Raw genomic sequence first — 25,831 nt, 5'->3', positions numbered from 1 at the left:
AGGAGATCTAAGCATATAACTCCTTGAGCTGCTTTCCTCAGAGGCTCCCCAGAGGCTGAGGAGTTCATCCCAGGCAAAATTGAGACTGTTTTTTTTCATGTAGGTTATCTGTTCTTAGGAGATATTACTGGTATAGAGTCTATACTTTTATCATTTGCTAGTGGTTGAGTCAGACTATATCCCTATTATTAGAGTATCAGTAAGCATAGGGTGATTAAGCCCTATGACCCTGAAATCTTCTTTCAGGCTGTTTCCAGGGAGGCATCAGACAAGCAGAAGGCATTTGGAGTGTTTGCTGCATGTAATGACAGGTTTCGTGGCTTCTCAGACCTGAGTTAAACAATGACAGGGAAGATCATCTTGGCAGAAGTGCCATTATTCCTGAGAGAAACTTTCCAATATATGCTAGTCTTTCAAGAGAGTAAGCAGTGGTCCCCCCAATTGATACGTCAAGCGGAAAGAAATCATTTCCCACAAAGGTCAGGGAAGAGGGTCATTCTGAAAGTATGTCTTATTCTTCTCTACTTCAAGAGAGACACAGAAACAAGGCAACCTACTATTCGCTGGTCTGTGTAATCACCACTGCTGTAGGAGGTAGCCAATGTGGAAGAACACTTCTCTGCATACCAAGGTGACAGGCCTTGCTGGGAGGCACTGCTGATAGAGATGGTGTAAATGCTGTCTGTGTAGCCATCACAGTCACAGTTATCTCCCTGACGACCCCCATTCCCTGAAGCCCAGACAAAGATGGAGCCTTTCCCTTGTCTCCCCTGAAAGAAAAGAGAGAATGTATAACAATCTATTATCATCAATTGTGGTTACCAGCAAGCTCTTCAAAACGATCAGAAGATAGATGCACAGTATTCTCAAAGACAATCCTTTGTAATCTGTCTTTAATTTCAAGGTTTCAAGGGTTGTCATATTGTGTTTCTCAGACCAGAAGCAGAGTATCCCTGCCTGCCTTCTGTTTTCAGGGCCTTCTCTGCAGTGGGGTGGATCTAGGCTTTTCCTTTCTTCTTTATCCTAGATTCTATAATGCAGCCTTTAACATATGAATTATAAATTTTTCACTCTTCTCTTCATTATGTCACTAGACTTGAATCTTTGAACTTCCTCTGTTTCTGCTTGAATCATCTGGCTGACTGATAGAATGACAAAATCAGGCATTATTCAGATCTGCCTTGCAGCTGCATTAAAAAGACTCTTGGTTTGAATGGAACTCGTCAAGGCCACTCTTTCTGTGATATTTCAATTGGTGCTCTCCAAAGCTTCTACTTTTGTCTCATCCTGCATAGTTCAAGGTCTTAAAATCTGTCCAACAATGTAGTTAGCTCACGAGAAAGAGCAACATATGAGGGATGAAAGGATTCCAGGTACTCATGTAATGTAGAGGGCAGGATGTTGCTACATTCAAGAATGAACTCTCACAGCAATTGGAAGAAGGCTAAGTTACCTAGTAAAAGACTTTGAAGAAAAATGAGACATATGTCCAAAAGCATTTGTGTGTGTGTGTGTGTGTGTGTGTGTGCAGGTTCATCTGCATGTTTCCATGTGTTCATGTGTGTGTACGTGTGTGTGTGTGTGTATGTTCAGATACATGTGTATGTGTGCTGTATGTGTGGAGTCTTGAGGTCAGCATTAACTGTCATTCTTGAGGCACTATCCACTTAGGGTTTTTTTTAAAGATTTATTTGTTTGTTTGTTTGTTTGTTTATTTATTTTATGTAAGTTCACTGTAGCTGCCTTCAGACACTCCAGAAAAGGGTGTCTGGGTGTCTGTGGTTGCTGGGATTTGAACTCAGGACCTTTGGAAGAGCAGTCATTGCTCTTAATCACTGAGCCATCTCTCCATCCCCCACTTAGTTTTTTTGGTTTTTTTTGTTTTGTTTTGTTTTAAATCCATCTTGTTTATTTGAGACAGTCTCTCATCAATGCATGACTAGCCAGAGAACATCAGGAATCTTTGCCTGTTTCCCTGCCTCGGTCTGGGAATGTAAGCACCATCCTTCCTGGTTTTATACTAAGATGCTGAGGCCCAAACTCAAATTTTCATGATAATCAACCAGGACATTTTGACTCCATAGCCTCAAGAAATACATTAAATATAAATATTCTAAAAGTAATGAATCTTTGCACCATGTTAGACCCACATGTGGAAGTGTTCTTAATTTTGAACATCCATTTCTCTGAAGAATGATTTAGTTGTTTAAGTGCATTTAAAGTTGTGAAAGGCTTTTCTTCAAAGTTTATCATATCTTTCCCTATAACATAAGTGTTCTCCCCGCCTCATTGTTTCATGTGAGTCTGTGTTAGCATCTCACCTGTTTGACACCATATTCAAATGCCTTCTGGGCTAGTCTGCCAGGCCCCTCCACAGTTTTTCCATCATCATTAGGGCCCCAGCTTGCACTGTAAATATCCACATGGCCAGGGTTGAATCCAATTGAACTAGCCTCAATGGCATCAGTTACAATGCCATCCAGCATTCTTATGCCTAAGCAAAGCAAAGAAGCAACACAAGAGAAATATAACAGGAATGTCACTGTGTCCACAGAGAAAAATAAAACACTCGTAACAATCACGGTCTTAAGGGACTTTCTGAAACAACAAAACAAAACGAAACCACCACCACAACAAAAATACCCAAAGTAGTCACTGGTTGTTCAACACTTGTTGTGAGGTGGTTCCTAATAGCACCCAGGGGACGAAATCCTGTTTCTGTGAATTTTCTTGCCTTAGTATTATGTACTATAAAGCAGCCGCGATTTGTTGCTGCTGTTGATGTTTAAAAGCTGTTGCCAGTAATATTGAAATCCAAAGTAAGTGACATCATACTACCAGAGGAAATACCAGAATTTCTGTAACATTATAATATATACTATAACATTATAAGGCTACAGTAGTTCTGTAACATTAAAAGTGTCTCCTTTCCCTCTAGCATCCTAACAAAGTGACAGATGACAGAGAGCTTTTAGAATGAAAAATAAAACCCAAGAGTCCTCCTGTCACCACACCCGCTCCTGACTGTGCCATGATGGCTGTGGTTCAACCTCTCATAGAAGAACCCTGATGAGAAACTATCCCTGATCAGGAAAAGATCCATCTACAATAGGAAACCAATGGAGAGAAGGAGCTGGTGTTTCTAAGCTTGGATAAAACGTAACCCACAGGCTATTCTTTTATATGCTTGCTGAGAAATATTTTCAAGGAACATTCTTTCTTTTCTTCTAAATAATCTCAAGGATGAAATTACTGTGACAGATTTCCCTGCTGAAGGAGCTAGTTTTTCAAACAGGAGAGAGCTCTCTGTGCCTTTCAACACTCTGTCACCCATCACCAGACTCATGAATCTAAGAGCCAAGAGGGAAAAAGCAATTTGAGCAAGACAGACAGATACCTGGTTACTCCCGGCTTTGGGTTAATAATTCAGTGGGCTGTGCAGCTTTATGTTTTCACACTATTATTTACTAGGAAACGGGGAGGGAATGAATACATAATTTTCATGAGCAAAGAAAGTCATGTAGGTTTTTTTTGAGAATTGCTTTGCTAAACAAGGTAGTATCTACAATCCCAGCAGCTGGATGATGAGGCAAGTGAGGGAATCCAGAATCCAAGACCATCATTGGCTACACAGTGAGTTCAAGGACAGCCTGGACTATAGACCCTGTTTGAAAATAACAAAAACAACAATAACAAAATCCTTTGAAGTGTATTTGAAAGAGAAACATTTCAGCTCTCATTTTTTTATAACTGTATTGACACTGAAGAAACTATTTCACCCCTCCAAGCCTAATTTTCATCAACTATAAAATGGAGGTGATGATAACAGCACACTTATTATACCTAGCCATTCCATACATATTGCACACAAAAACTCATCTATTTATAACTACTATTTCTGATGGGTGCTGTAACTCCTTTTTTGGATTATTAACATGAGAACTTAACTTTTTATTTTTTTAATTATATATTTTCTTTATTTACATTTCAAATGTTACCCCCTTTCCTGATTTCCCCTCTGAAAATCTCCTATCCCTTCCCCCTCCCCCTGCACCCAAACCCACCCACTCCTGCTTCCTGGCCCAGGCATTCCCCTATACTAGGGCATACAACCTTCACTGGACCAAGGGCTTCTCCTCCCATTGATGACCAACTAGGCCATCCTCAGTGACATATGCAGCTAGAACCATGAGTCTCTCTGTGTGTTTTCTTTGATTGGTGGTTTAATCCCGGGAGCTCTGGGGGTACTGGTTAATTCATATTGCTGTTTCTCCTGGGGGGTACGAAACCCTTCAGCTCCTTGGGTCCTTTCTCTAGCTCCTTCATTGGGGATCCTGTGTTCCGTCTAATGGATGACTGTAAGCATCCACTTCTGTATTAGTCAGACACTGGCAGAGCTTCTCAGGAGACAGCTATATAAGACTCCTGTCAGCAAGCTCTTATTGGCATCTGCAATAGTGTCTGGGTTTGGTGGTTGTTTATGGGATGGATCCCCGGGTGGGGCAGTCTCTGGATGGTCATTCTTTCAGCCTCTGCTCTGAACTTTGTCTAACTCCTTCCATGGGTGTTTTGTTCCCCCTTCTAAGAAGGATCAAAGTATTCATACTTTGGTCTTCCTTCTTCTTGAGTTTCATGTGTTTTGCAAATTGTATCTTGGGTATTCTGAGTTCTGGGCTAATACCCACTTATCAGTGAGTGCATATCATGCACTTTTGTGATTGAGTTACTTCACTTAGGATGATATCCTCCAGATCCATCCATTTGTCTCAGAATTTCATGAATTAATTTTTTAATAGCTGAATAGTACTCCATTGTGTAAATGCACCACATTTTCTGTATCCATTCTTCTGTTGAGGGACATCTGGGTTCTTTCCAGCTTCTTGCTATTATAAATAAGGCTGCTCTGAACACAGTGGAGCATGTGTACTTATTACAAGTTGGAGCATCTTCTGGGTATATGCCCAGGAGAGGTATTGCTCGATGTTCCAGTAATACTAGGTCTAATTTTCCGAGGAACCGCCAAACTGATTTTTCCAGAGTGGTTGTACCAGCTTGCAATCCTACCAGCAATGGAGGAGTGTTCCTCTTTCTCCACATCCTCGCCAGCATCTGCTGTCACCTGAGTTTCTGCTCTTAGCCATTCTGTCTGGTGTGAGGTGGAATCTCAGGGTTGTTTTGATTTGCATTTTCCTGATGATTAAGGATGTTGAACATTTTTTTTTTTAAGGTGCTTCTCAGCCATTTGGTATTCCTCAGTTGAGAATTCTTTGTTTGGCTCTGTACCCCATTTTTAACAGGGTAATTTGGTTTTCTGGAGTCCAACTTCTTGAGTTCTTTATATATATTGGATATTAGCCCCTTATCAGGTTTAGGGTTGGTAAAGATCTTTTCCCTGTCTGTTGGTTGCGTTTTGTCTTATTGACGGTGTCCTTTGCCTTACAGAAGCTTTGGGTGCTGTAATTCTTATATTTTATAGGTGGGCAGACTGATACCTGAGAGACACAGCAGCTTAAGACTGCACAGCTCGAAAGTTGTGAGCCAGGATTCTAACTCAACAAATATGGCACCCAAAACTATCCTGCCTACTTCAAGGCCATGTTCTATTATGTACTGTGTGATATTTGATTGGCATACAGTGGATACCTAATACATTAAATCGTTTGTCAAATGGGGACTAGACCACCAAAGGCTGGAGTGATGAAACAGCACAATAGGTTTAGGATCAGAAGTTTTCTATTTTAGTTTGATGTTGCCAAAGCCTGTTATTGGTTACCTTAAGGACCTGATTTCAATTTTACTCCAAAACACGAAGATCAGATCAGTTCTTCACAATCTATAGCTATTTGGTTTATAGGTACTCAGAAATGACATTTTTTGAGTTGATTACTCCTGTACCTGCATTCATTTCTTTTTTAAATTAGGACAGCATTTTGAAGATGATAATATCAAACAAACAAAGAAAAATATCAGGAGCGATGCTTGAAAATCTGAGTGTCCTCCATTGATGGAAAAAAAAAGCACATATATCCATGACACAATGTATATTTATTTGGTTTCTAAAAAGACATCCACCGGGCGTGGTGGCTCACGCCTTTAATCCCAGCACTCGGGAGGCAGAGGCAGGCGGATTTCTGAGTTCGAGGCCAGCCTGGTCTACAAAGTGAGTGCCAGGACAGCCAGGGCTACACAGAGAAACCCTGTCTCGAAAAACCAAAAAAGACATCCATAGCTGAATTGAAACTGTAAATATGTAGAGTTTAATGTAATTTTATTGTAGTGACATGCTATATAAGTGTTTTGTTTTAAAACCAAATTGAGTTCAATATTTACTACATAGCTATGAAACCTCAAGGTAGGGAGTGTAATAAAGGAGACAGTTTTTGGTTTTCTTTTTACATGCTAACAGATCTGCTCTCCAGCAGTCTTCATTGGAACATGAATTCTGCCATTGAGCTCTCTTGCCTTCCCTGTGGCTTCTTTTAAATGCAGCCCAGGTAGGAGGGCGGTCATGGAAGCTGAGTTAAGCTCTGCTCATCCTCCCATGCCCACTTGTCTCACTCCTATTTGGAAGCAGCTCCTTTTCCACATGTGAAGCCAGAGCTTCCCAGGAATTCTCCGTGACTCTGGATTCCTCTCTTTATTTTCTACGGACCTTCCTTCCCTTTGCTATTTTGAGCCTAGCATTGGTAACGGACCTTCCTTCCCTTTGCTATTTTGAGCCTAGCATTGGTAACCTCTGCTTATTCTAATTAGTCCCCTCTTGTTCACTTCTAATTTATATAAATGGCTTTTTTTTATTAAAATGCCACACTGAACAAAGCAGCTAATGATTCTCCTTTTTGGCATTTAAGGTAGCATCTTTATATAACAAAAACATATTTTTTAAAGACCATTTTCAAAAACTATTCTTTGCTTATAAGCAAAGAATATCTATAGAATGAACAGGAAAAATCTGTCTATTCCTTCTTAGTAAGAGCTTAATACCTATCTCTTCTAAAGCAGAGCACAGAGAATATTAGATTTCAATCAAGCACCATTCACCATTCCATTATTCTTCCTGCGAGGATGTCTGGGCTATATTTAGCTATCCATCTTCAAGAAATCCAGGCCTACTGATTTACTTGCAAGTCACACTCAAATTCTGCAGCAAATTTTGTAAGAAAGTCATTTTCTCATTGGTTGAAGAAAATGGTTGGTCCCCTCCCACCATTTTATAGCAGGGAACACAAACCTCCAATTAAAGAGCCAAAATACAGGAAAAGACTGCCTTACCTCCAACTTTGGAATTATATGCAACTCCAACCCCACACTTGTGATTATTTGCTTGCATGGCAATTTCACCTGCACATCTTGTTCCATGTCTAAAGATGAAAGGAGTAAAACTTGTAATTAAGAATTAAAGATTTGTTTTTTCACATAAAGTCATAGTATTGACTCTTTATAAGCTTTCTTCTGTGTGTTCTTCCAATGGAAGTTAAATGAAATATGTAGAGATGAAGGCTATAGGTAGTGGGGTCAAAACATGGGAGTTCAAATTCTGGCTTCTGCCAGTAACCGATGGTGTGGATCAGTAACTTATCCTCAAAGGACTGTTGTGAAGATGATGTGAGTTGCTTGTGCAGAGAACTTAGAACATATATTAAGAGCCCAGCCACTATAGCCTCTGAGCCAATGTAACTTCTTACATTATTGGGAACATGTCAACACCTAAGGACAGTGTCACAAATACGTCTTCTGATCCTTACATACTGGCAATGAAATTGTTCCTGACTTTTTGTTCTCAGAATGGCCTTGGATTAAGTGGTCCTCAATCAGCCCTACTAAGTAGAGTAAACTAGGGTTCCCTTGTTAGCTCTCTTTTGTTCTTCTTACTATATGTCACACTATAATAGTCAACAACTTCCTGTTACTAAGAAGAATATGTGATTTTCTGGGGATACTACTAAACAATTGAAAAAATGAGACATTATCTTAACCTGGTTGAGGCCTGAACATGGCTGCTTTCCAATCACCCAAAGAGAGAGGAATTGCTTTCAGAGTATTGGGGGATTTATCCACCCTTGATCACACTAATTTCTACCACTGAAGCACGAATTCTAAAATTCTGGAGGAAATAATTGTCTTCATTTTGGACCAGCCTGACTCAGAAAGGCTCATAACTGATGATAATGCTGAAATGAATTAATTGCAGAAACACCTGGCTATAGTACAAAAGCTACTAGTGACTTACAGGAGCCACTGTCAGATATGCTGAAATGAAGAAACAAAAAAGGGTTACTTTTAGTAGCAACACTAGCCAGCTACCTCTAGAAAGTACTGCACTGACTGGAGTAATTCTTCCTAGAGCAGAATATAAACTCCCTGAAGTTACTGAGCCAACAAAGACAGTTGTGCTTACTCTTTTCTCTGAGGTACCACACCTCTCCTCCAGGAGGAGGAGCTTTCAAGCGCTGATGCTGATTTGGGGCAAGAAAATACTGCCCTTCTTTGTAAACTTTGAACAGGAGGAAGCAGGTAAGTCAGGAGCATCTTGATGCTGCTCAGGACCCCATGGAGAATGAAGTTAAGTGGGCAAGCAGCACTAACAATGGATGGTGTTAGGGGAGCACATTACACAACTTCCAAGGTCTTATTACATCTGCTGGTGATTTTTAAATACCTTTGAGTCAGGATTATCTCAAATGCAAGTGAAGCTGCCCTGAAAAGTTCTAGAGAATGCGCACAAATCAGAACATTTAAAAGATAACTCATGATCGCCTATGTTGATCCTATTTGTCCAAGGGTCAAACTCAGAACTTACACTATTGTGTCAGTTCAATAATATCAGTACATACTCAACAAGATTCAAGCTATGCTTGTCATTGGGGGTTTTACTTTGTAGCATAACATTTCTAGTTGAGGTATTCTCCCCCCTATTATATGGTAACTCCATTTAAATTTCTTTCATACAGTATATACTTAAGGAAGCTTCTACAGTAATAGATTTCCATATGGTTTTTCACAAGGACTTTAGTTTTTAGTGTTCCCCCACATATTCCCTACTTTACTCATCTCTCTCACCTTCACCTTATTTAATCCTTTTCTAGTTCCCCCTTTATCTCTTTATAGCATGCCACTCTATTTTCCCTGCCCCTCCCTGCTGGTCTTTAATTAAGTGCCTAACTTACAAGGTTATTTGGATTGAAGTACATATATTGAAAGCTTAAAGGCTAGCATTCACAGATAACACAAAACATGCAGTATTTTTCTCTAGGGGTCTAGATTATCTCAGTGTGATTGTTTCTAGATCCATCCATTTTCCTAAATTTTTCAAATTTTTATTTTTCTTAATAGCTGAATAATATTCCATTGTGTAAATTTACCACATTGTCATTCACCAGTGGATGAATATCTAGACTGTTTCTAATTTCTGGCAATTCTGAACAAAGCAGCAATAGACATGGAAAGACAAGTAACTAACTCTGTTGCTGTAGGAGGAAGATGTAGAGATCTTGGGTATATGCCCAAGAGTGGTACAGGTTGACTTTGAGCTAGATCTATTCTCAGGTTTTGGGAAAACCTCCACATTAATTTCCATGGTGGCTGTACCAGTTTGCTCTCTCACCAGCAATGAATAAGTGTTCCTTACCCCCTATATTTTGCATCAACATGTGTTGACATTTGCTTAGTTTATCTTAGGTCATTCTGAGTGTGGTAAGATAAAATCTCAAAGTACTTTTAACTTCCATTTTTCTGATGACTAGGATATTGAACATTTTCTGAGTGTTTCTCGGTCATTTGTGTTGGTTACGTACCACAACATGATGGCAAGGCACTATAATTGCCGAAGACACCTCTTTTTTTTATGTCATCAAACATAGAATCAAATTGGCGCTCAACTAGAAAATTAATCCATCTCCTGACTAGTATTCATGGTGCTGTTAGGTACTCTGCACATTACCGGAGAAGAAAAGTAATTGTCAATATCACTGAGCTACAAATTCTGTGGCCCACACAGCAATCTGCCTGCAATATATTCTAGAGCAGTTTTGGCCCCCATGTACTGCAAGAAGCTTCTTTGATGAGGGCTGAGTAATTTATTATGGGTACAGCAATAAGTCATTAGGAATCATTTTATTGTTATGCTCCTTTAGCAGAACAATAGTATTGGATTTTCCCCTAGATTCATAATCTATCTAGTCTTGGGCTCATAGCCACTTTAGCGGTGTCAGGTATAGGCTTCATCTCATAGAACTGGCCTTAAATGTAATCAAAATGTGGTTGTTTACTCAAACAAACAAACAACTTCTACTTAGAATAGTGGGAGTATCTGGCATTTAAAAAACTGATTTAAAAAATTCAAAAGGTAATGAGTATTATTTTGCTCAAGACATTCTTGTCACACTAATTATTTGACTAGAAAACTAATCTGTAATTGTTGTTGAAATACTGACTACAGATTCCTGCTATCTTAATAGTGGGCGTTGCCATAATTATAAGACTTATTATTTGGTAATCCCTCTTTTGATTGGAAGAGCCTTGATGTGCTTCCTAATGTAGTGATGATGAAGAGCAGTGATAGGAATAATTTACAGAGATAATTCTGATAAAATTGGCAACTAAGAAGTCTCCAGTTGCTGAACAGGCTAACAGAATGGGGCCATCCATTTTTTTAAACTTAAAGGGTCTTATGTCTGGCAATGTGCTAGAAAGTATTTCTTTTTATTGTAGCTTCTAATAAACAATTGTGATACTATCTTTCTGGCTGATAGTCAAGAAATAACCTAAGAAATATTTTCATTCTGAATTGGCTAAAAAAAAAAATGTGTTTCTCTTTCTGCTCCCATCAAATGATACTATTCTTGTCATGCTGATTTTTTTTATGAAATGCAGTCCATCTCAGTTGCTAACTGAGAAACCTTGACAACCATTAATTGTCAACACCACTACCACTGACCTTATCATCAAAATCATTTCAGTAAACACTTATTTAAATTTCCTTGTGTTAATGTCCACAAATGTATGCATATTTGTGTAATCTCCATATCTCCATAATAATACAGTTATATAAAATATTTCTTTTCAAAACATGCTGAGTTCTAAACACACACATACATACACATACATAAACACACATAGACATACACACACTATATATAGGTTTAATCTAACCATTTTCTAAGCCTGCTTTTAACTGCTGAACTGATGGCATGTTAACTCAACACCATATGGAAGACCCATGATGGCCAAGGCTCTGGAAAAGCAGGGTTTCAGGATGAGCATAGGCACTGTTATATGGGTCTTTGGAACTCACTACGGGTGTAACATAGCAACCTCTTAGAACAAGAAAGAAAATAATTTTGGATATGGAATGTTTCCCAAAAGTCCCTACCTTGGTCCTAATAGAAAAGATTGGAACATTTAAAAGATAGATTTCCTGTAACTAAGGATATATTCTAAAAAGTTGATTGTGATATATTGGTCTTTTCCTCACTGGTTGCTTCCTGTTGCTGTGAGGTGAGCAGTTTGTTCCACCACAATGGAACCACCATCCACCACAAATCCGAAAAGCAGCAGAGACAACTGACAGAGGACTTAATCCTCTGAGACTGTGAGCTAAGGCAAATATTTTCTTTTTCTAAGTTGAGTTAATTTTGTTACAGTGATGCAAATGTGGTTCATATAAGGTCTGAGTCCTCATGACCAGAGAAATGGCAGAGTATCATGATACAAGTTATCACTCAGGATAACTACTGTTATCCTGAAGCCAGACCCTAAGATCTGCATAAGATGATGTGCACTGCCTGCTGTCACTAAGTCTCCCCAGAATCACATTTGGTTCCAGGCCAATTGCTCTTAGTCTTATTGAGGGGTGCAATAAATATTGTTTTATACTATTTTAATAAAGTAATGCCTAGTCCCAAGGACCTAGTGCTCACTTTTTCAGGAACTTTCAGAAATATAGACAGCAGGTAGCTTATTGTCAGTTGCAGTAATAAGTAGAAACAAAGAAGAGGCATTGAGAAGTGGGTGATTTCCCTAAGGTTACCCTTACTCCATACCAGTAACTGGCAAAGCTACAACTGCCAGCTGGGTCACCCCATATGGTATTGTTCCAAAAGAAATGGTATTTCTCTTGTTTCTACCTGTATTGACTGAGAAATATATCTGAAAGCTTGTCCATGAGCCCTGTTGTCATTTCCAAGATGTCTGCACTTCTCCCAAGGAGGCACCAGTAGCATTTCCACTTCATTGTTACTTGAATGCTATTTCTCCAAAGTGTATTTGTGGTTAACTACATTACTAAATGGCACTAAAGAATATATATATACTTTATACTGCCTTCCTTTTTCTTCAAGGAGGAAACAGACACCTGAAAGTGGAAGCCATGGTTATATGGCCCAGGTTATCTTTGTGCTCTGTGTTGGCCTTCTAGAGGCAGGGTGCCAGGGGTAGTTATGGATCAGCAGACTAGAAAACAAACAAACAAACAAAAACAAAAAACACCTTTTGTAGGTTTACAGGATCTTTACAGTCAACCTTCAGGGGGCTGAACAATGTCTCAGGCCCTATCCTCAGGTAATAGGTGCTGAGGTAGGCACTGCATGTCTGGGATCTTTACCTGAAGAGGAGGTGTTGGAGTAGAAGACATGTGGATTGTATTCAAGTAAAGGGTAAGTGCAACTTCTAGTCTGAGTCAAATGCCCCTGAGAGGTGGTCCTTGTTTGTTGTTTGCTACCTAAATCTGATGTCTGCCTAGAGAAGGGACCAGGTACCCAAATACAATTAATGAGAATGGGTAAAGCTAGTTGGAATGAGTAGAGTGGAATTGGGGAGAAAATCTAGGTTTCTGAGAGAAGGATTGGCCAAGCAAGAGTTCTCATTGAAAGTAAGGTTGAGGTAGAGAGGGATATAATGTAAGTTGGGCTACTTTATATGAAAGAAGTGTGCCAGAGATGTCACAAGAAGGCAGACAGGATATGTGTTCCTTAGGCAGGTCAAAGAAAAATAACTTTACATTAACTTTACTACCCAAGACATACAGGCCCCAGAGGAAAGAGAACCACTTCATGTTTCATGTGGACTGCTTCACACACCAAGATCTTTGAAGATGTTCCTATCCTCACAGAAACAAGCCCCAATTATGACTCCAATTTCATCTCCTTTGATGAAAGTCTCTTCTGTGTGGAGAAAATGTGTGACTCTCTCCTTTAAGTTTGTAAGAAATATCAGTCTGAGATAAAAGGCAGTGCTCAGATGGGCATGGCCACTTTGAGTCTCTAGAGTAAAGATTCTTTATGATTACGAGAACGGATTTAAAGCCTTTGGTGTCTGGCATTCTTTGACCTCTAGTTTTGGAAGGACTAGATAGTTCTTTTCTTCATTTATACTGTGAAACTCTAAGGTGGAAGCTGTTAGTTCAGGAGTCAAGAACTCTCCCATTTTTCTCTCTTGAAGTTTCTTGACTGCTTCAATATCTTAGAGACTGAGATGGATGCAGAAAGCAAGCCTCTGCTGCATGTTCTTATCTTCTGTCTGGCCATGACCTTCCGGTGGAACCAGATTAGAAAGCACATTTGCTACCACAATGGAGATTTGTTGGGTGTTAGATTGAGTTGTGGATTTTTTTTGTTCCTCTTTCATGAAAAAAGGGGGAAGGGAGGCATACAATTTATATCTATTACATTTCTAATATTTTTGCTAAAGCTACAAATATCAGTTACACTTTAGGAGCTAAGTTGATAATGTAAGAAGGACAACCTTATAAAGTAAGAAATTTAAGTAACTATGTTTCTATAAATCAAAAGGAATATGAAAGCAGGTTTTTGTTCCTGCTTTAAAAGCAATAAAATATGGTATAGAGAGTGGGTTTACATTTATCAAGACTTAAAATTGGACCAAATTTATAGTAAAAGTCTCCAAAACAAGATGAAAGCATTGTATATAACTTTATTCCTCCAGAATGCACATTTACTCACTTGTTTTCATTTGTGAGATCATATCGGGGAAATGGATCATGATCATTATCGTTAAAATCATAGCTAGCCTCTGGATCCTAAAGAAGCAACAAAAATAACAGCATAGTGTCATAAAAGGCAGCACTTTTAGAGCCTGGCCCTTCCTGAAAGACAGCTCCAAAGAGTGGACTTTAGAGCTTCTAGCCTGACTGAGCATTGATTATATTCATAAGCCAGCAGCAGTGATGAGAAAGGCACCCAACACTCAATGACTGTATCAGACTCATATTTCATAGATGCTCATGAAATTGGAAAAAGTCAGCATTCCATATCAGCTGTCTCATTTTTCAGAAACAAATAGGCTCGAGACAATAATGACTTTTAAGGCCACAGGGCTAATTATTGATGTGTGACATACATCCCTTCATAACAAAGATGCAGAGGTGGCTGTGTGTATGGGGGTTAACTTCTGTAATGCTTTTCTTTATAGACTCCTTAGGCACAGTAAGAAGCCATGAAATTTAATTACTGAAAACTTACTTGAAATTCAAGAAAACTTTCCCTGTCCATCCTCTTTTTCAATCTTACTTCTGCATTTAAGCATCTCTGACTTAAATACTCTGTCACCATGGTTACTATTCCCCTATATTTTAATAATTCTTCATTTCTACGCTGGGTTATTTTTTTAATCTTGTCCCTACAGCCCCCTTTACTTTGCTGTTTAGTTTTGAATTATAGATTGGGAACTTTGTATAGGTGAAAAGAACAAGAGAAAGGATAATTTGATAAATGGAACATTTAACATTCTGTTATAAAGACAAAAGATCCATTATGGAATCCTTGTTCTATTAGGAACTACACTGACAATTATCCATTTTCCCACTTCTAGTAAACTCTTCCATTCTTGGATTCTCATTTTTTTTTCTGTGCTGCTCATCTTGATGTTGCATAGTAGGAATTACTTTTATGTAACTTTAGGATGAAGGGATACTGAGCCATAAAGAATTTGAGAAAGTAACCAATAAAATGGTTTCAGGCATTAAGTTGTTCTGACTGATTTCAGTTCTAAATACAGTGTGGCTCCTGGTCTGAAGGATTTTTAATATTCACTTGTGTAAGGGCCCCTCATCCTACTTCTGTTGCCTGTGCAATATTTGAGTTTTCTGGACTCTTCTTATGCCTACTAATACAAAACACATTTAGACAGACTGATAGCAGGCCCAGAGACTGTCCCTAGGGCAGCCCAGCTCTCTTCAAGAAAAGAAAAGCCCTGCTTGTCTGCAGAGATGACTCCCTAAGTGACAGAAATAGGATAGTTCAGACTCACATAATTGGCATAAATGTCTGTGTGATTCCACTCCAAGCCATCATCCAGTACAGTAATAACAACTCCTTTGCCAGTAATACCCTTTTCCCAAACAGGTATTACATGAAGGTCCAGCTTGGGCAGAGCTGCAGTCATTCTGGTATCTTGCTAGTGAGGAAAAACAAGAGACATTGGGAAAAATCATGACCTTTCTTGCTTTATCATGAATTTAAGGACATTTTTTCTTTTTCCTTGGATAACAAGAAAAAGGGAATTGGATAAAGTGGAAGCACAAAGTTGAGGGTCCAAGCCAAATAGCCCATTTTATGCTAGTCTTCTAGTTGTCCTATGGAAAAAATCATGAGACATAAATTATTGTTGTATCTTAATTACATGTATTCTTTTTTTCTAGTTGTATTAGCAAGCTCAAGCGTTCCTTGTACTAAAGCTTTATTTGATGGTATATGTTTTCTTCTCCCTGAAGTTTTAAGTCTTAATTGCTACACTCATATTTGAATTTCTTGGAGAAATATTTTCCTAAGAGAGAAATAAGCACGTGGAATGACTAGAAGACTATAGTCTTACTATAAATTGAAATTTAATAGTCTTTTTCTACATATATGCAATTTAAGTAATTGTTTCCCTTTCAGGTAATTTTCCTGATACAGTGTGTGGGATTATACAGAGGAGCTGGGCAACAGGATAGCACAGATATGAACACATTCCTAAGCATATGAGACATGTAGTAAATGAGTGCCCGTTCTGTGGAGATGGAGTCAACAAGCAATATTTATACAACAATACTATAAAGCCCATAAGTGGACTGTCACCTTGTCAATGTGCTGCATATAAATGTAGTAGTAAGGAAGATTCATTAGGTGATCTTGAGGCTGCATCAGAGGAGTTGGAAATACATAACATTTTGATGGGCAAATGGTAGAGAAGAAGGCTCCCATATAAGTTGCAAGAGTAATTATAATACATAGTTGTTAAGAATATGTCCTCCAAAACAATGAATTATGGCCCTACTAGTGCTGGCCATGAGATTTAAACAAATTATTCAACTTGACAATGTCTCTTTTTCTTCAGTGATGAATGGTTTAAATTAGTAGTTCTAGCTATCGTAGTAATGTAAGATAGTTGTAAGAGAAAATGAGTTAGTGATATCAAACACTTAGAATGCAACTTAGATTATTTTTTAGTCAATATACAAACTATGTCTTCTGCTGGGATCAGCAAGTATTGTTTAATTTAAAAAATGGCACAAGGAACTCCATAGCTTTGGCAGCTACCCTATATGAAAGACATGGGTGAAAATGCTAGCTCTCTCTTTGCCTTCTTGCTTTCATTAGCAAGTCTATTCCTTGCCTGGCATTAATGATTTCAGTATATACAGAAAACCAGCTGAGACTTCCAGACTCATGAACAAATATTGGGTTCCTGGACCTTTCATTGGTAGATGGCCATTGTCGGGATAGCTGGAACACAGTTCATAAGCCATTCTAATAAATCCCCTTTATATATGATAAATATAGAGAGATGTAGATGATAAATAGATTTTTCTATAAATTCTGTTCTCTAGAAACTCTAATACACACAGACAGATAGATCCACCATGAAGATGATGTATAAAGAGCCTAGATCCTAAATGGTCCTGTCAGTACTTACCAAGTACCACTGCTGATTCCACATTGGATCATTGAAGAGATCCAATGCTGAGTCTTTTTGAACTGAACGTTTACTTCTCTCTTTTTCATACTGTTGTTCAGCCCACGTCACCTATAAATATTTTTATAATAAGAAAATTAAAACCATACTTCTACCTAGATATAGTTATCTCCCCTCTATCTTTGAGACCCTTCACCCTAAAACTCACATATCATAGTGATGTTTTTGCCTGGCCCCAACTCAAACTCCCAGCCTAGGAAGAAGATTGCCCACTGAGGAGACAAGTGTTTCCTCCACTACAGCAAAAGTGTACTCTTAGCAGGGGGAGAAGCAGTGAGCACAGCAGTGACCTTCAGGTTATCCCCACCATGCTTACAATGGGACAGACCTACAGACTGCTGTCATAAGGAAACAGGCCACAATGCAAATCTGTCCATTTCTATAGACAAGTCAACATGTCAACAAGCCAGGAGGCCTCAGGGAATGTTGTTACAGCACTCTTGCTGCTTCATTTCTCTCTCCACTGTCAAAGGTAAAAATTTCAGGTGTTATGCAAGAATGGTGCTATGTGTGCAAATTTGAAAGGTTGGCTCCCCTGTGTTTTTACCTCCTGCTTAAGTATATTTAATATGAGAAACAGATTGAAGACCTGAGGTGATAAATGACTAGTCACACCTGTCATTAATTCAACCTCATACATTATGCAAGCAGATCTGACAATACAAAAATTACCTGGTCCACATCTCTGGCATAATCTTATTATACTAGAGGCCTGGAGAGAATACAGGAATATATTGTAGTTATTATCATTATGAGATAATATTATATTCTTATTTTGCTGGGAAACATGACTGTTTCCTGCTTCAAATACAGTTTTTTCCTGTTATGTATGTGGTAACAGTCCACTGTGAGATAGGATATATTTAATATGAGAATTTCCATTAGTCAAATCCAAAAATAAAAACTGAAAAACAATTTTTAGCTGAAGGCCAAAGATATCCACTGGGAATGTCTTGAATTTTCAATTAGAAAGCATATTGGAAGCTAATTATAAATACCAGGAGGGACTGGAAAGCCAGCAATTAAGTGCCTGTATTTTCAAACTCAATCGTTTTGGCTTAAAATACCACATTACTTGAAATACATTTTCCATTGTCTAGCTTGGTCTTTGGAAGCTGACTGCTAGGAGACTCATATAAATCTTTTTGAGAGGGGACCACTTAAAGTTGGGAATTTTATCAGCCTGTAAATGTGGACTTTTGGTGCATTTCATGGAGTATATTTAAAAGAATATTTTCCTCCATTATAAAAGTGCAGCAAAATAAATATCAAGAGCAGGTTTTTTAAATGGCATAAAAAAGTGGCACTGCCATTTGATCAGATAAACATCCAATTGTAGCAAACCACGCTGTGATTAATGTCATTAGCCAGAATTGCATATTAATCTCTAGATGAGCAGACTAAATGGAATGGAGAAAATTGTCACTGCCTTCTGATTATGTGCATAATGAGTATCATGCGTTTCATTGTAAATAATGCTTTGGATCTGCAAAAATCACTAAATGCCATCTTGTCCAATGCAAGCTTCTAGCATTCCAATGTATCTCCTACAGTAAAATTATCCTAAGGGAAAGTGTTCATAAGATTATATAACCTACTTGTAATAAATTTTTATTGATGAGTAATAATTATACTTTTGTTGTATCTTTGGGGTTTCCCCAAAATTCAGTGAAATAATTGAAGAGGAGAATTAAGCCATCTGTTCATTTGCATGAGACAATTTGAGTAAAAATAGCTGGAACACTCTTCTACTCTGTGCAGATTCTTCCATGAAAATGAGAAGGGATTTTAGTTTGAATTCCTCCTACATTAATGCTGGGCATCTATTTAGGCAGAGAATTCTTTCTGCCTTATCCAAGGATTAAGTCTAGCTAGAGTACTGGAAGCTGGCCTGCTTTTTAGAGACCACATACAAGAAGCCATCTACTTTGGTGGAGGGCATAAGAGAAGATCTCACTAGACAAAAGAACTTTACGATTAAAGTCACTGTTTTCCAGTTTGGTCTGCTACATCTAGCCATAGGTTGACACAAATAGCTAGCAATAGGCCACCATGAGCTGTAGGATTGTGGTCCTTGGTCCTGATAAAGTAGCATCAATGTGGTAGGTTCCACTACTTTTGAACCCTGCAGCCCAAATCTCAACAATTTTCTCTCCTCATAATTTGTTTTCTTATTAAAAAAAAATCAAGGAGCAAGCCAAACCACAAAGTAGTTCATAGGCTTCCTATATTCCACGTACTTTCAACTGTTATGGCACCATCTCCTTTCTGTATCTTTTCCCTCCCAAAGTTGAGACAATGCTTTATATTTCTCACTGTTATTATCTAGGTGTCCTATGCAACGTTAGTCTTGTACACAGACATTTGTCCAACCAGCATGCATTTCTCCAGAAATTCCATGGTCAGAAAAGAAGACAGCATTGTCTGTCATACAGTATTCCACCACTCCTCGTAGCATAGCTGCTGACCTTGAAATTAGAACCCAAATCAATAAGTAAATTAAATATTTATTCAAATTTTCTTTACCCTACTTATCTATATTTACCCTAGACATTTTTTGCTGTTGGCAAATATATATGACTTGGTGTACAAACCAGGATGAAAAAAGTTGATACTGACACAACATAACACGTTTTGAAACACTTACCTCATAAAGAAATAGAGTAGAAGCTTTCTTATAAACACTAATATTTTTATTAGTACAAATAGTAGAAAGCTTTTCAATTACATGGAAATGTTATTAAAAATCAGGCTACACATTTCTTAAGCATCATTGAATAAATATTAAAATAATCTTTACATATTCTGAGTTCAAGAATTTGAAGAAGGAACATTTCATATCTGTCACATAACATAAAAGGCTGTTGACTGACTACAGCCAATTATTTCATCAATGCCTCTCTCTGATTTTCTGGCCTCAAAAATCAACTTTAGATATGTAAATATATACCATACACAACTAAGCATACTTATAAAGTTAACATTTGTTACTTAATTCAATCCAAACATATTATGAGCACGATTCCATAGAAGGAAAGAATAAGCAATTATAGATCAGTAATCATGGTCACAATACAAAAGGATCAAATGTCTCTGTTGGGAGTCCTATAGAAAACAGTTAGGTTGAGAATCTGAGAACAAATGCACACTTACACGATCATCATCAGATAACCTCTTAGTGATATGAAGAGCGCTTCTTCGGGACCTCCGAGGATGGCTTTTGTGTTTGAATAAATAGTGATTTTCAAGTGATCCAATCTATTAAAAAATCAAAATAACAAACCACTTTCTTCAAAATGTATATAGACTAAAAAAGAGTCAACTAACACAGCTACTTGTCTTTTATTAATAAAAGTATTTTCCATTAAATCCACTGACATTAACTTTTTCCTTATGAGGAAGGCACAGAAAATTTGAGATGGCCCTTGGTATATATCTCACTTCAGCTTCATACTTGAGAATAAGGATGCTTCTGTTTCATATATTTTAGAGGTAGTACCTTGAATTTTTTTTTGCATTAAAAAATACTTCTCAATGCCTATTTAAACAAACATATCCTGCCAGGAAACAATTACTGGTAGAATACATGAAAATCCCTTCAGATTTATTAGCTAAATAAATTTAACATTTAGTTAAAATAAGATATTGTAGGTATAAACTGAATCAATTGTGATAAATGTTATCAGCCATTATTGGTGTTTCTTATAAGTTCAATGCTTTTAGGAAGTGTACTGTCTTTAAGACTGGGGCCTCACCTCTGGGTATGTGTACTTACTTGGTGTTATCAATACCCTCTGGCTCATTTAGAAGTATTGTTTAATATTGTTTTTTACATAAAAGAGTACAAAACATGAATTGACTAAATCATTAATGCCTATTTTTTTAATTAAAAGATAGACGATTGTATTGTTTTTTAAAAAAAAAAAATATGTTCTTTAAGTTGTAAGTTCTCATCACTGAGAAAACCACTTTCAGTAGAAATTCTGAGGCTTGTTTCCAAAGCAAACCTTTGGGCAGAGAATCTTCTGAGAGCCTTAGATGGGCTGGGAGGAGGTGTTGAAAGCCATGAGACAAGGTTAGGGTTGCAGAGCTCTGTTTCTACCATCAGTTAGCTGTGCTTCTTGTCTCTACCCTTGTCCTATCTTTGACATGAGGCTGCAATGTTAGGATGCTTGTCTTAGTAGGGTTTTAGAGATGCTGGACAAAATGGGAAGTAAGCAGAGCCAAGAAAGCACCGCTAGTCTTTTGCAAATTATTTTTTTGAAACTTTTGTTATTGAATTTGACACTTTAGCAAAAAAATGACTAGAGGGAAGCTAGTTTATTTTGAAAAATACTTTTTATACATAGTGGTCTAGGTGTAGATGTGTGTATGACATTGATGTGTGGCGTGTGGGGGAGGAGAGTCTTATGTTCTCTTTCTTTTCCCATCACAAATATCAAGCTGCTGACTAAATACCACCTCTCCCACCTAGGACATACAAATTTCCATGATGCTTGTATTACCCACCTGGAAAATTCCATCAGCTACTCTCTCTCTTTGGTTCCCAAATGTTCAAGAATTATACACAATAACCAAACAATACGAAGCAGCTTTGTGTCTGTTTCCCCTGTAAACTATTTTCTATGCCTGGAGTGACTTCTCCAATCTTACTCACCATGTTCTTCTGGCAGCCTCAGACTTTACTCAACTCCTGTGTAGTAGATATTTTCCGTAGCTTTTTTTCATGCCCCCCCCCCAAATTCCCTTCTACCTTTCCCCCTTCTATCAAAAAACATGCTGAATTAAACCACCAACTACAACATCTCTCACACAAATTGCATTCAGGTCCATTGTCCTTAGCATGTCTTATCCTCCTTTTAGTCTTCAGTCCCTAAGGCACAGCCTGGAACTGTTCAGAAAGGCTCTGGGAATTTTATTGAGTTTCATGCTGGGTCTTTCAGGACCATTTAGCTCACAAAGTTAGAGAATGAAGCCTCTGGCTAGAGAAGGAATATTTCCTAGTGGATTTGATGTATGAAATAGACACTGCCTACGCCGATTACTCATCTGTGACTTCAGAGTCTCAATCACCACCTCCAGAATAGAAAACGCGCCAAAATGTTTTACAACTCGTTACTCCCTCCTCTCCCCCCTTAACTGTGGACAATTTCCCTGGCAATGGTGAGGGGTTTGACTCCATTTCAAGGGAAAGAAATGCTCAGATTAGAAATCACACCCTCTGTGATTCTCTTTTGGGACTGCTCTGCCAAGCAGACTCCAACTTAATGCTTCTGCGCACCCCTCCCCACCTGTCTGTTAATTCAGCATACACTTGGACAAATATCAGTTTATCTCATAACCCGAAAACCCCAGGAAATGTTTGTGCACACGGCCGAGGTACAAGACAGAAAGAGATCCTTTCCCCACAGTCATTTCTGCAACCAGACCATGCTAAGACACTGGCCATGCAAAGTTAGGAAGCTCAGACTTCACAAGTTATCAGGGAAAATCCTGAACTCCCCCACTGGCGATGCTCGGACTTTTTCCCCTACCTAATCCCCTTCCAGTTTCCCCTACAGATTCTGAACTACCACCACCATCACCTGACTGGGGAGTCACTAGTACCAGCAGCTGGGCGCGCCCTTACACTCAGGAATCTTCAAGCCTGCCTGTCCCCTGTTTTCAGTACTGGGAGCTGGTGCTGCCATATTGAAAAAGAAGGAAAGCGTCAGCTCTGGCCGCAAGCCTCCTGTGTCCCAGGGGACCGAGCTCACTTCCTTTCCCAAGATAGACGAGAGCCCCTGTGCACCTTCAAGTTCCCCGAACAAACGTAAAAGGCTTTTTATTTCATTTTCCAAACCTCGAGGAAGAGGATTTCAAGTCTAGAGCCAACAACAGAGAGAACAGTGTCGGCTGAGCAGCTTCCTCTTGTTTAGCGGCGCCCAGCCCAAACAGTAAATAATGCAAGCATTTCTCCTCTAAAAGCGCGAGCAGGGGGAGGATTCTCCGAGCTGCTTGCGACACTGGGCGCCGGGTAGCGCAAGCGGCTCCCACTTCACTTTAGCCCTACCAGAGTCCTTAAGCCCCAGAAAGTTTTTCGAAAGTGGAAACTCTTACCTGACCCAAAAGGTCATACCCCAGTTCTTCGGCGATGGCAGAGGCAGCTTCTTGCCCTCCGGGGATCTCCGCCGCCCATTCATTAACAAACTGCCTCTTTGCTTTTACACTGTTTAGTGCACACCAAACGCAAAAGAAGGCGAAAGCAGTACACTGCAGAGTCCAACCTCTTTGCTCCATGGCTCAAAACCTTGTTCTCACACAAGTAGGAAGGGCTGGGAGAAAAGAAGCAAGATCAGAGACACACCAGCTAGACTCGACCTTTCCACCCAGCAGCTTAAAACCTCTCCTGGCTCTGGGTTGCTCTACTAGAGCTAGAGGCTCACTGGGAGAGGCTGGGCGGCGAGAGCGAGCGCTCACTAAAGTGCTTCAGTCTCCCGACTGAGTGGAGCCCCAGCCTTACCAACCAGAATAGAAATGAGTGTTTACACGTCAAATCGACGAAAGCCATCTCTTGACGTCAGATCTACCTGGACTGAGAACTGGATGGTATTCCCGGCGGGGTGGAGAAGTGACTAAAATAGGCAGGGAAGGATTAAGAAAAGGAAAAGAAACTGGTGGGATCGGTCAGTTCTGCTGCCTGTTCATAAATACTGTAGCTGTGAGAAACATCTCCATTCTTCAAAGAGAACCGCCTCATTTGAATATAACTACCAAGATCCCAAGGCAGGAAGCACAACAATTACCCCTCACTCCCTACCTCCCACCCCCGCCTTCCATCTATTTTCTCTATCTTACCTTATATCTCCTATGAATGTGCCTGGTGATGATAGAATTCTTATAATGGTTCTTGAGTATCAGCATTTGTTATAAAACAGACACAATCTAGGACTCGTGTTTTGATCTTTCAGAGGCTGGGAGCAGAGGAGCGAAGCTACCTGATGCATTGTTTCAAATCCTGTAAGGAAATAAGCACTTCCTCTACACAGTGTTGAAACAACATTTTTATAGTGCGTTTTAAATCACTCGTAATTCCTCCTCTCTTGCTTCTGACCCCTACTAAAGCAGTTTCTAAAATTCGACCCCAGATCATTTGGAGCCCAGGGCCACCATCATTACAGTGTTTACATTAAAAAGGAGAAAAGGAAGACTGATTGATTAGCAACATGAGTTTTTAACATAGAAACATGTTTTAAATTTTCAACGAGGAGGTTCAGAGCCCCAAAGACTTTCATATCGACTCAGTGAGGGAGGTGGCAAGTTTCATTAACCCAGAACTTTCTATTTTTCCCTCACTGGAGATTTTAACTTTGGCACTGACTTGAAGCTGTGCTGGTACTTTCACATAAAATACAGCAAGAATCTTTGTGGAATACAGATTGCCCTTAGAGGGAGAATAAGAGAACGTCCCTATGCCCACCTTCGAAACAGCAATCATACTGCCTTGATGGACTCTAACTGGAGGGATTGAACAGAGGAGAGCAAACCCCAGCCTTTAATATTCAGCACCGATGTGTGGACAGCGATAATCTCAGTGCCTCTATGAAAGCCTTCTGAGCAGAAAGGGCGCTGCTGCCCTGGCCAGCTCTCAGCAGCTTTCTGTTTGACCTGGGTCTTTCCCTCCTTTGAACAGCAAACTAGGAAGCCTTAGTGGAAGTCTGATGAGGGTCATGATGGTTACTATGTGCATCTTGTTCACCGGGCCTACTTGGCAAGGAAAAGAAATTGAGAGGTGTATTTTTTTTTTCTGAAAAAGATTATTTAACCTCCTAAAGGGAGTGGGAGTGGAGGATGGGGGAGGGTGCATGGCATAAAGCAAGAAAAGGAAGACTACAGGGAAAGGGGACTACAACAAACAGAGAAAAGAAGCAAGAGATGGTCTCCACTATATGAAAACGAGGCAAGACTTGATGAAGGGTTCAGTAGGGTATGTGGGGGGGGGGGGGGCGCGGACACGTGTGTTTGTGTATACTGTATGTAGCCAGAACACAATGTTGGGTGTCCTACTCTATCACTTTTTGCCTTATTTCCCTTGAGACAAGGTCTCTCACTGAACCTGGGCTAGGCTGTCATTCAGCAAGCCTCAGTGATCCCCTGTTTCTGTCCTTCATAGCCCTGAGATTAAACCGGACCTAGTTTTTTGTTTGTTTGTTTGTTTGTTGTTTTTCAGGATGCTGGGATCTACACTCTAGCACTTAAATTTTTTTCAGTAGCATTGTGATCTTACTAGTTTTTATAGAGAAGGGAATAATTCAGATATTGAACAGAACCATGTTTCTATTATGGAATGCTCACCATGACTGCTCCCAACGCCCAGTGATTCAGTTAATGACTTATCGGATGTTTGGAAAAGAAATAAGTGCAAGGTTAGTGTTAAAGAAAGAATAAGTTCCTATGGTCATGACATCTGTTTGACCTTAGAAAGCAAATTTATAAAAACGTATGCTTCTATAAAATTAAATATGCAGCCTGAAATAATATGCAATTTGTTTACTACAAATTGAACAACCAAAAAGAACATTTCCAGACTTGGAATAATACTCTTCCAAGGTGTTCGGAAATAATTAAGAATGTTGAGGGAGGAGGATGGCTTCAGTACAGCCTGGGTAGCAAAACACAATGTTATTTATAAATAAAAATAGATGTCAATGAAATAACTTAGTTTAATATTTCCCAATATTGTGTCAATTTAAATGTTTTCTATGGGTAAAAACTACTACATGTTGATTCTGTAATTAAAGCAGAAGGTGTTTTGGAATAGGATATGTAGTAGAAGCAACATTTCATTAGTGGGTTTCTCAACCTAGAAAATAATATCTAT

At 39.0% G+C, this 25,831-nt stretch overlaps 1 protein-coding gene across 4 annotated transcripts in view; it reads right to left on the bottom strand.

Annotated features, from left to right (window-relative positions):
• Positions 1-23,892, bottom strand: part of Pcsk1 (proprotein convertase subtilisin/kexin type 1) — a 45,442-nt gene extending 21,550 nt beyond the window's left edge. The window contains exons 1-9 of one of the 4 annotated variants that reach the window (XM_006517154.3): positions 23,809-23,892; positions 23,071-23,285; positions 20,125-20,229; positions 16,912-17,022; positions 15,265-15,411; positions 13,959-14,035; positions 7,273-7,361; positions 2,322-2,494; positions 558-770 (exon numbers count right to left, since the gene is read on the bottom strand). In XM_006517154.3, coding sequence (XP_006517217.1) covers positions 558-770; positions 2,322-2,494; positions 7,273-7,361; positions 13,959-14,035; positions 15,265-15,411; positions 16,912-17,022; positions 20,125-20,229; positions 23,071-23,250 — 1,095 coding nt within the window. In that variant the 5' untranslated portion in view covers positions 23,251-23,285; positions 23,809-23,892. Of the gene's footprint in view, positions 1-557; positions 771-2,321; positions 2,495-7,272; positions 7,362-13,958; positions 14,036-15,264; positions 15,412-16,911; positions 17,023-20,124; positions 20,230-23,070; positions 23,456-23,499; positions 23,653-23,808 lie in introns of those variants that run through there. The other 3 variants (XM_006517153.3, XM_006517155.3, NM_013628.3) reach the window with 3 other exon arrangements.
• Between the last annotated feature and the right edge of the window lie 1,939 nt (positions 23,893-25,831).

The sequence above is a fragment of the Mus musculus genome, chromosome 13 (genome assembly GCF_000001635.26).
Source record: "Mus musculus strain C57BL/6J chromosome 13, GRCm38.p6 C57BL/6J".
NCBI classification, from domain to species: Eukaryota; Metazoa; Chordata; class Mammalia; order Rodentia; family Muridae; genus Mus; species Mus musculus.
This window is presented reverse-complemented; position numbering and strand designations above follow the sequence as displayed.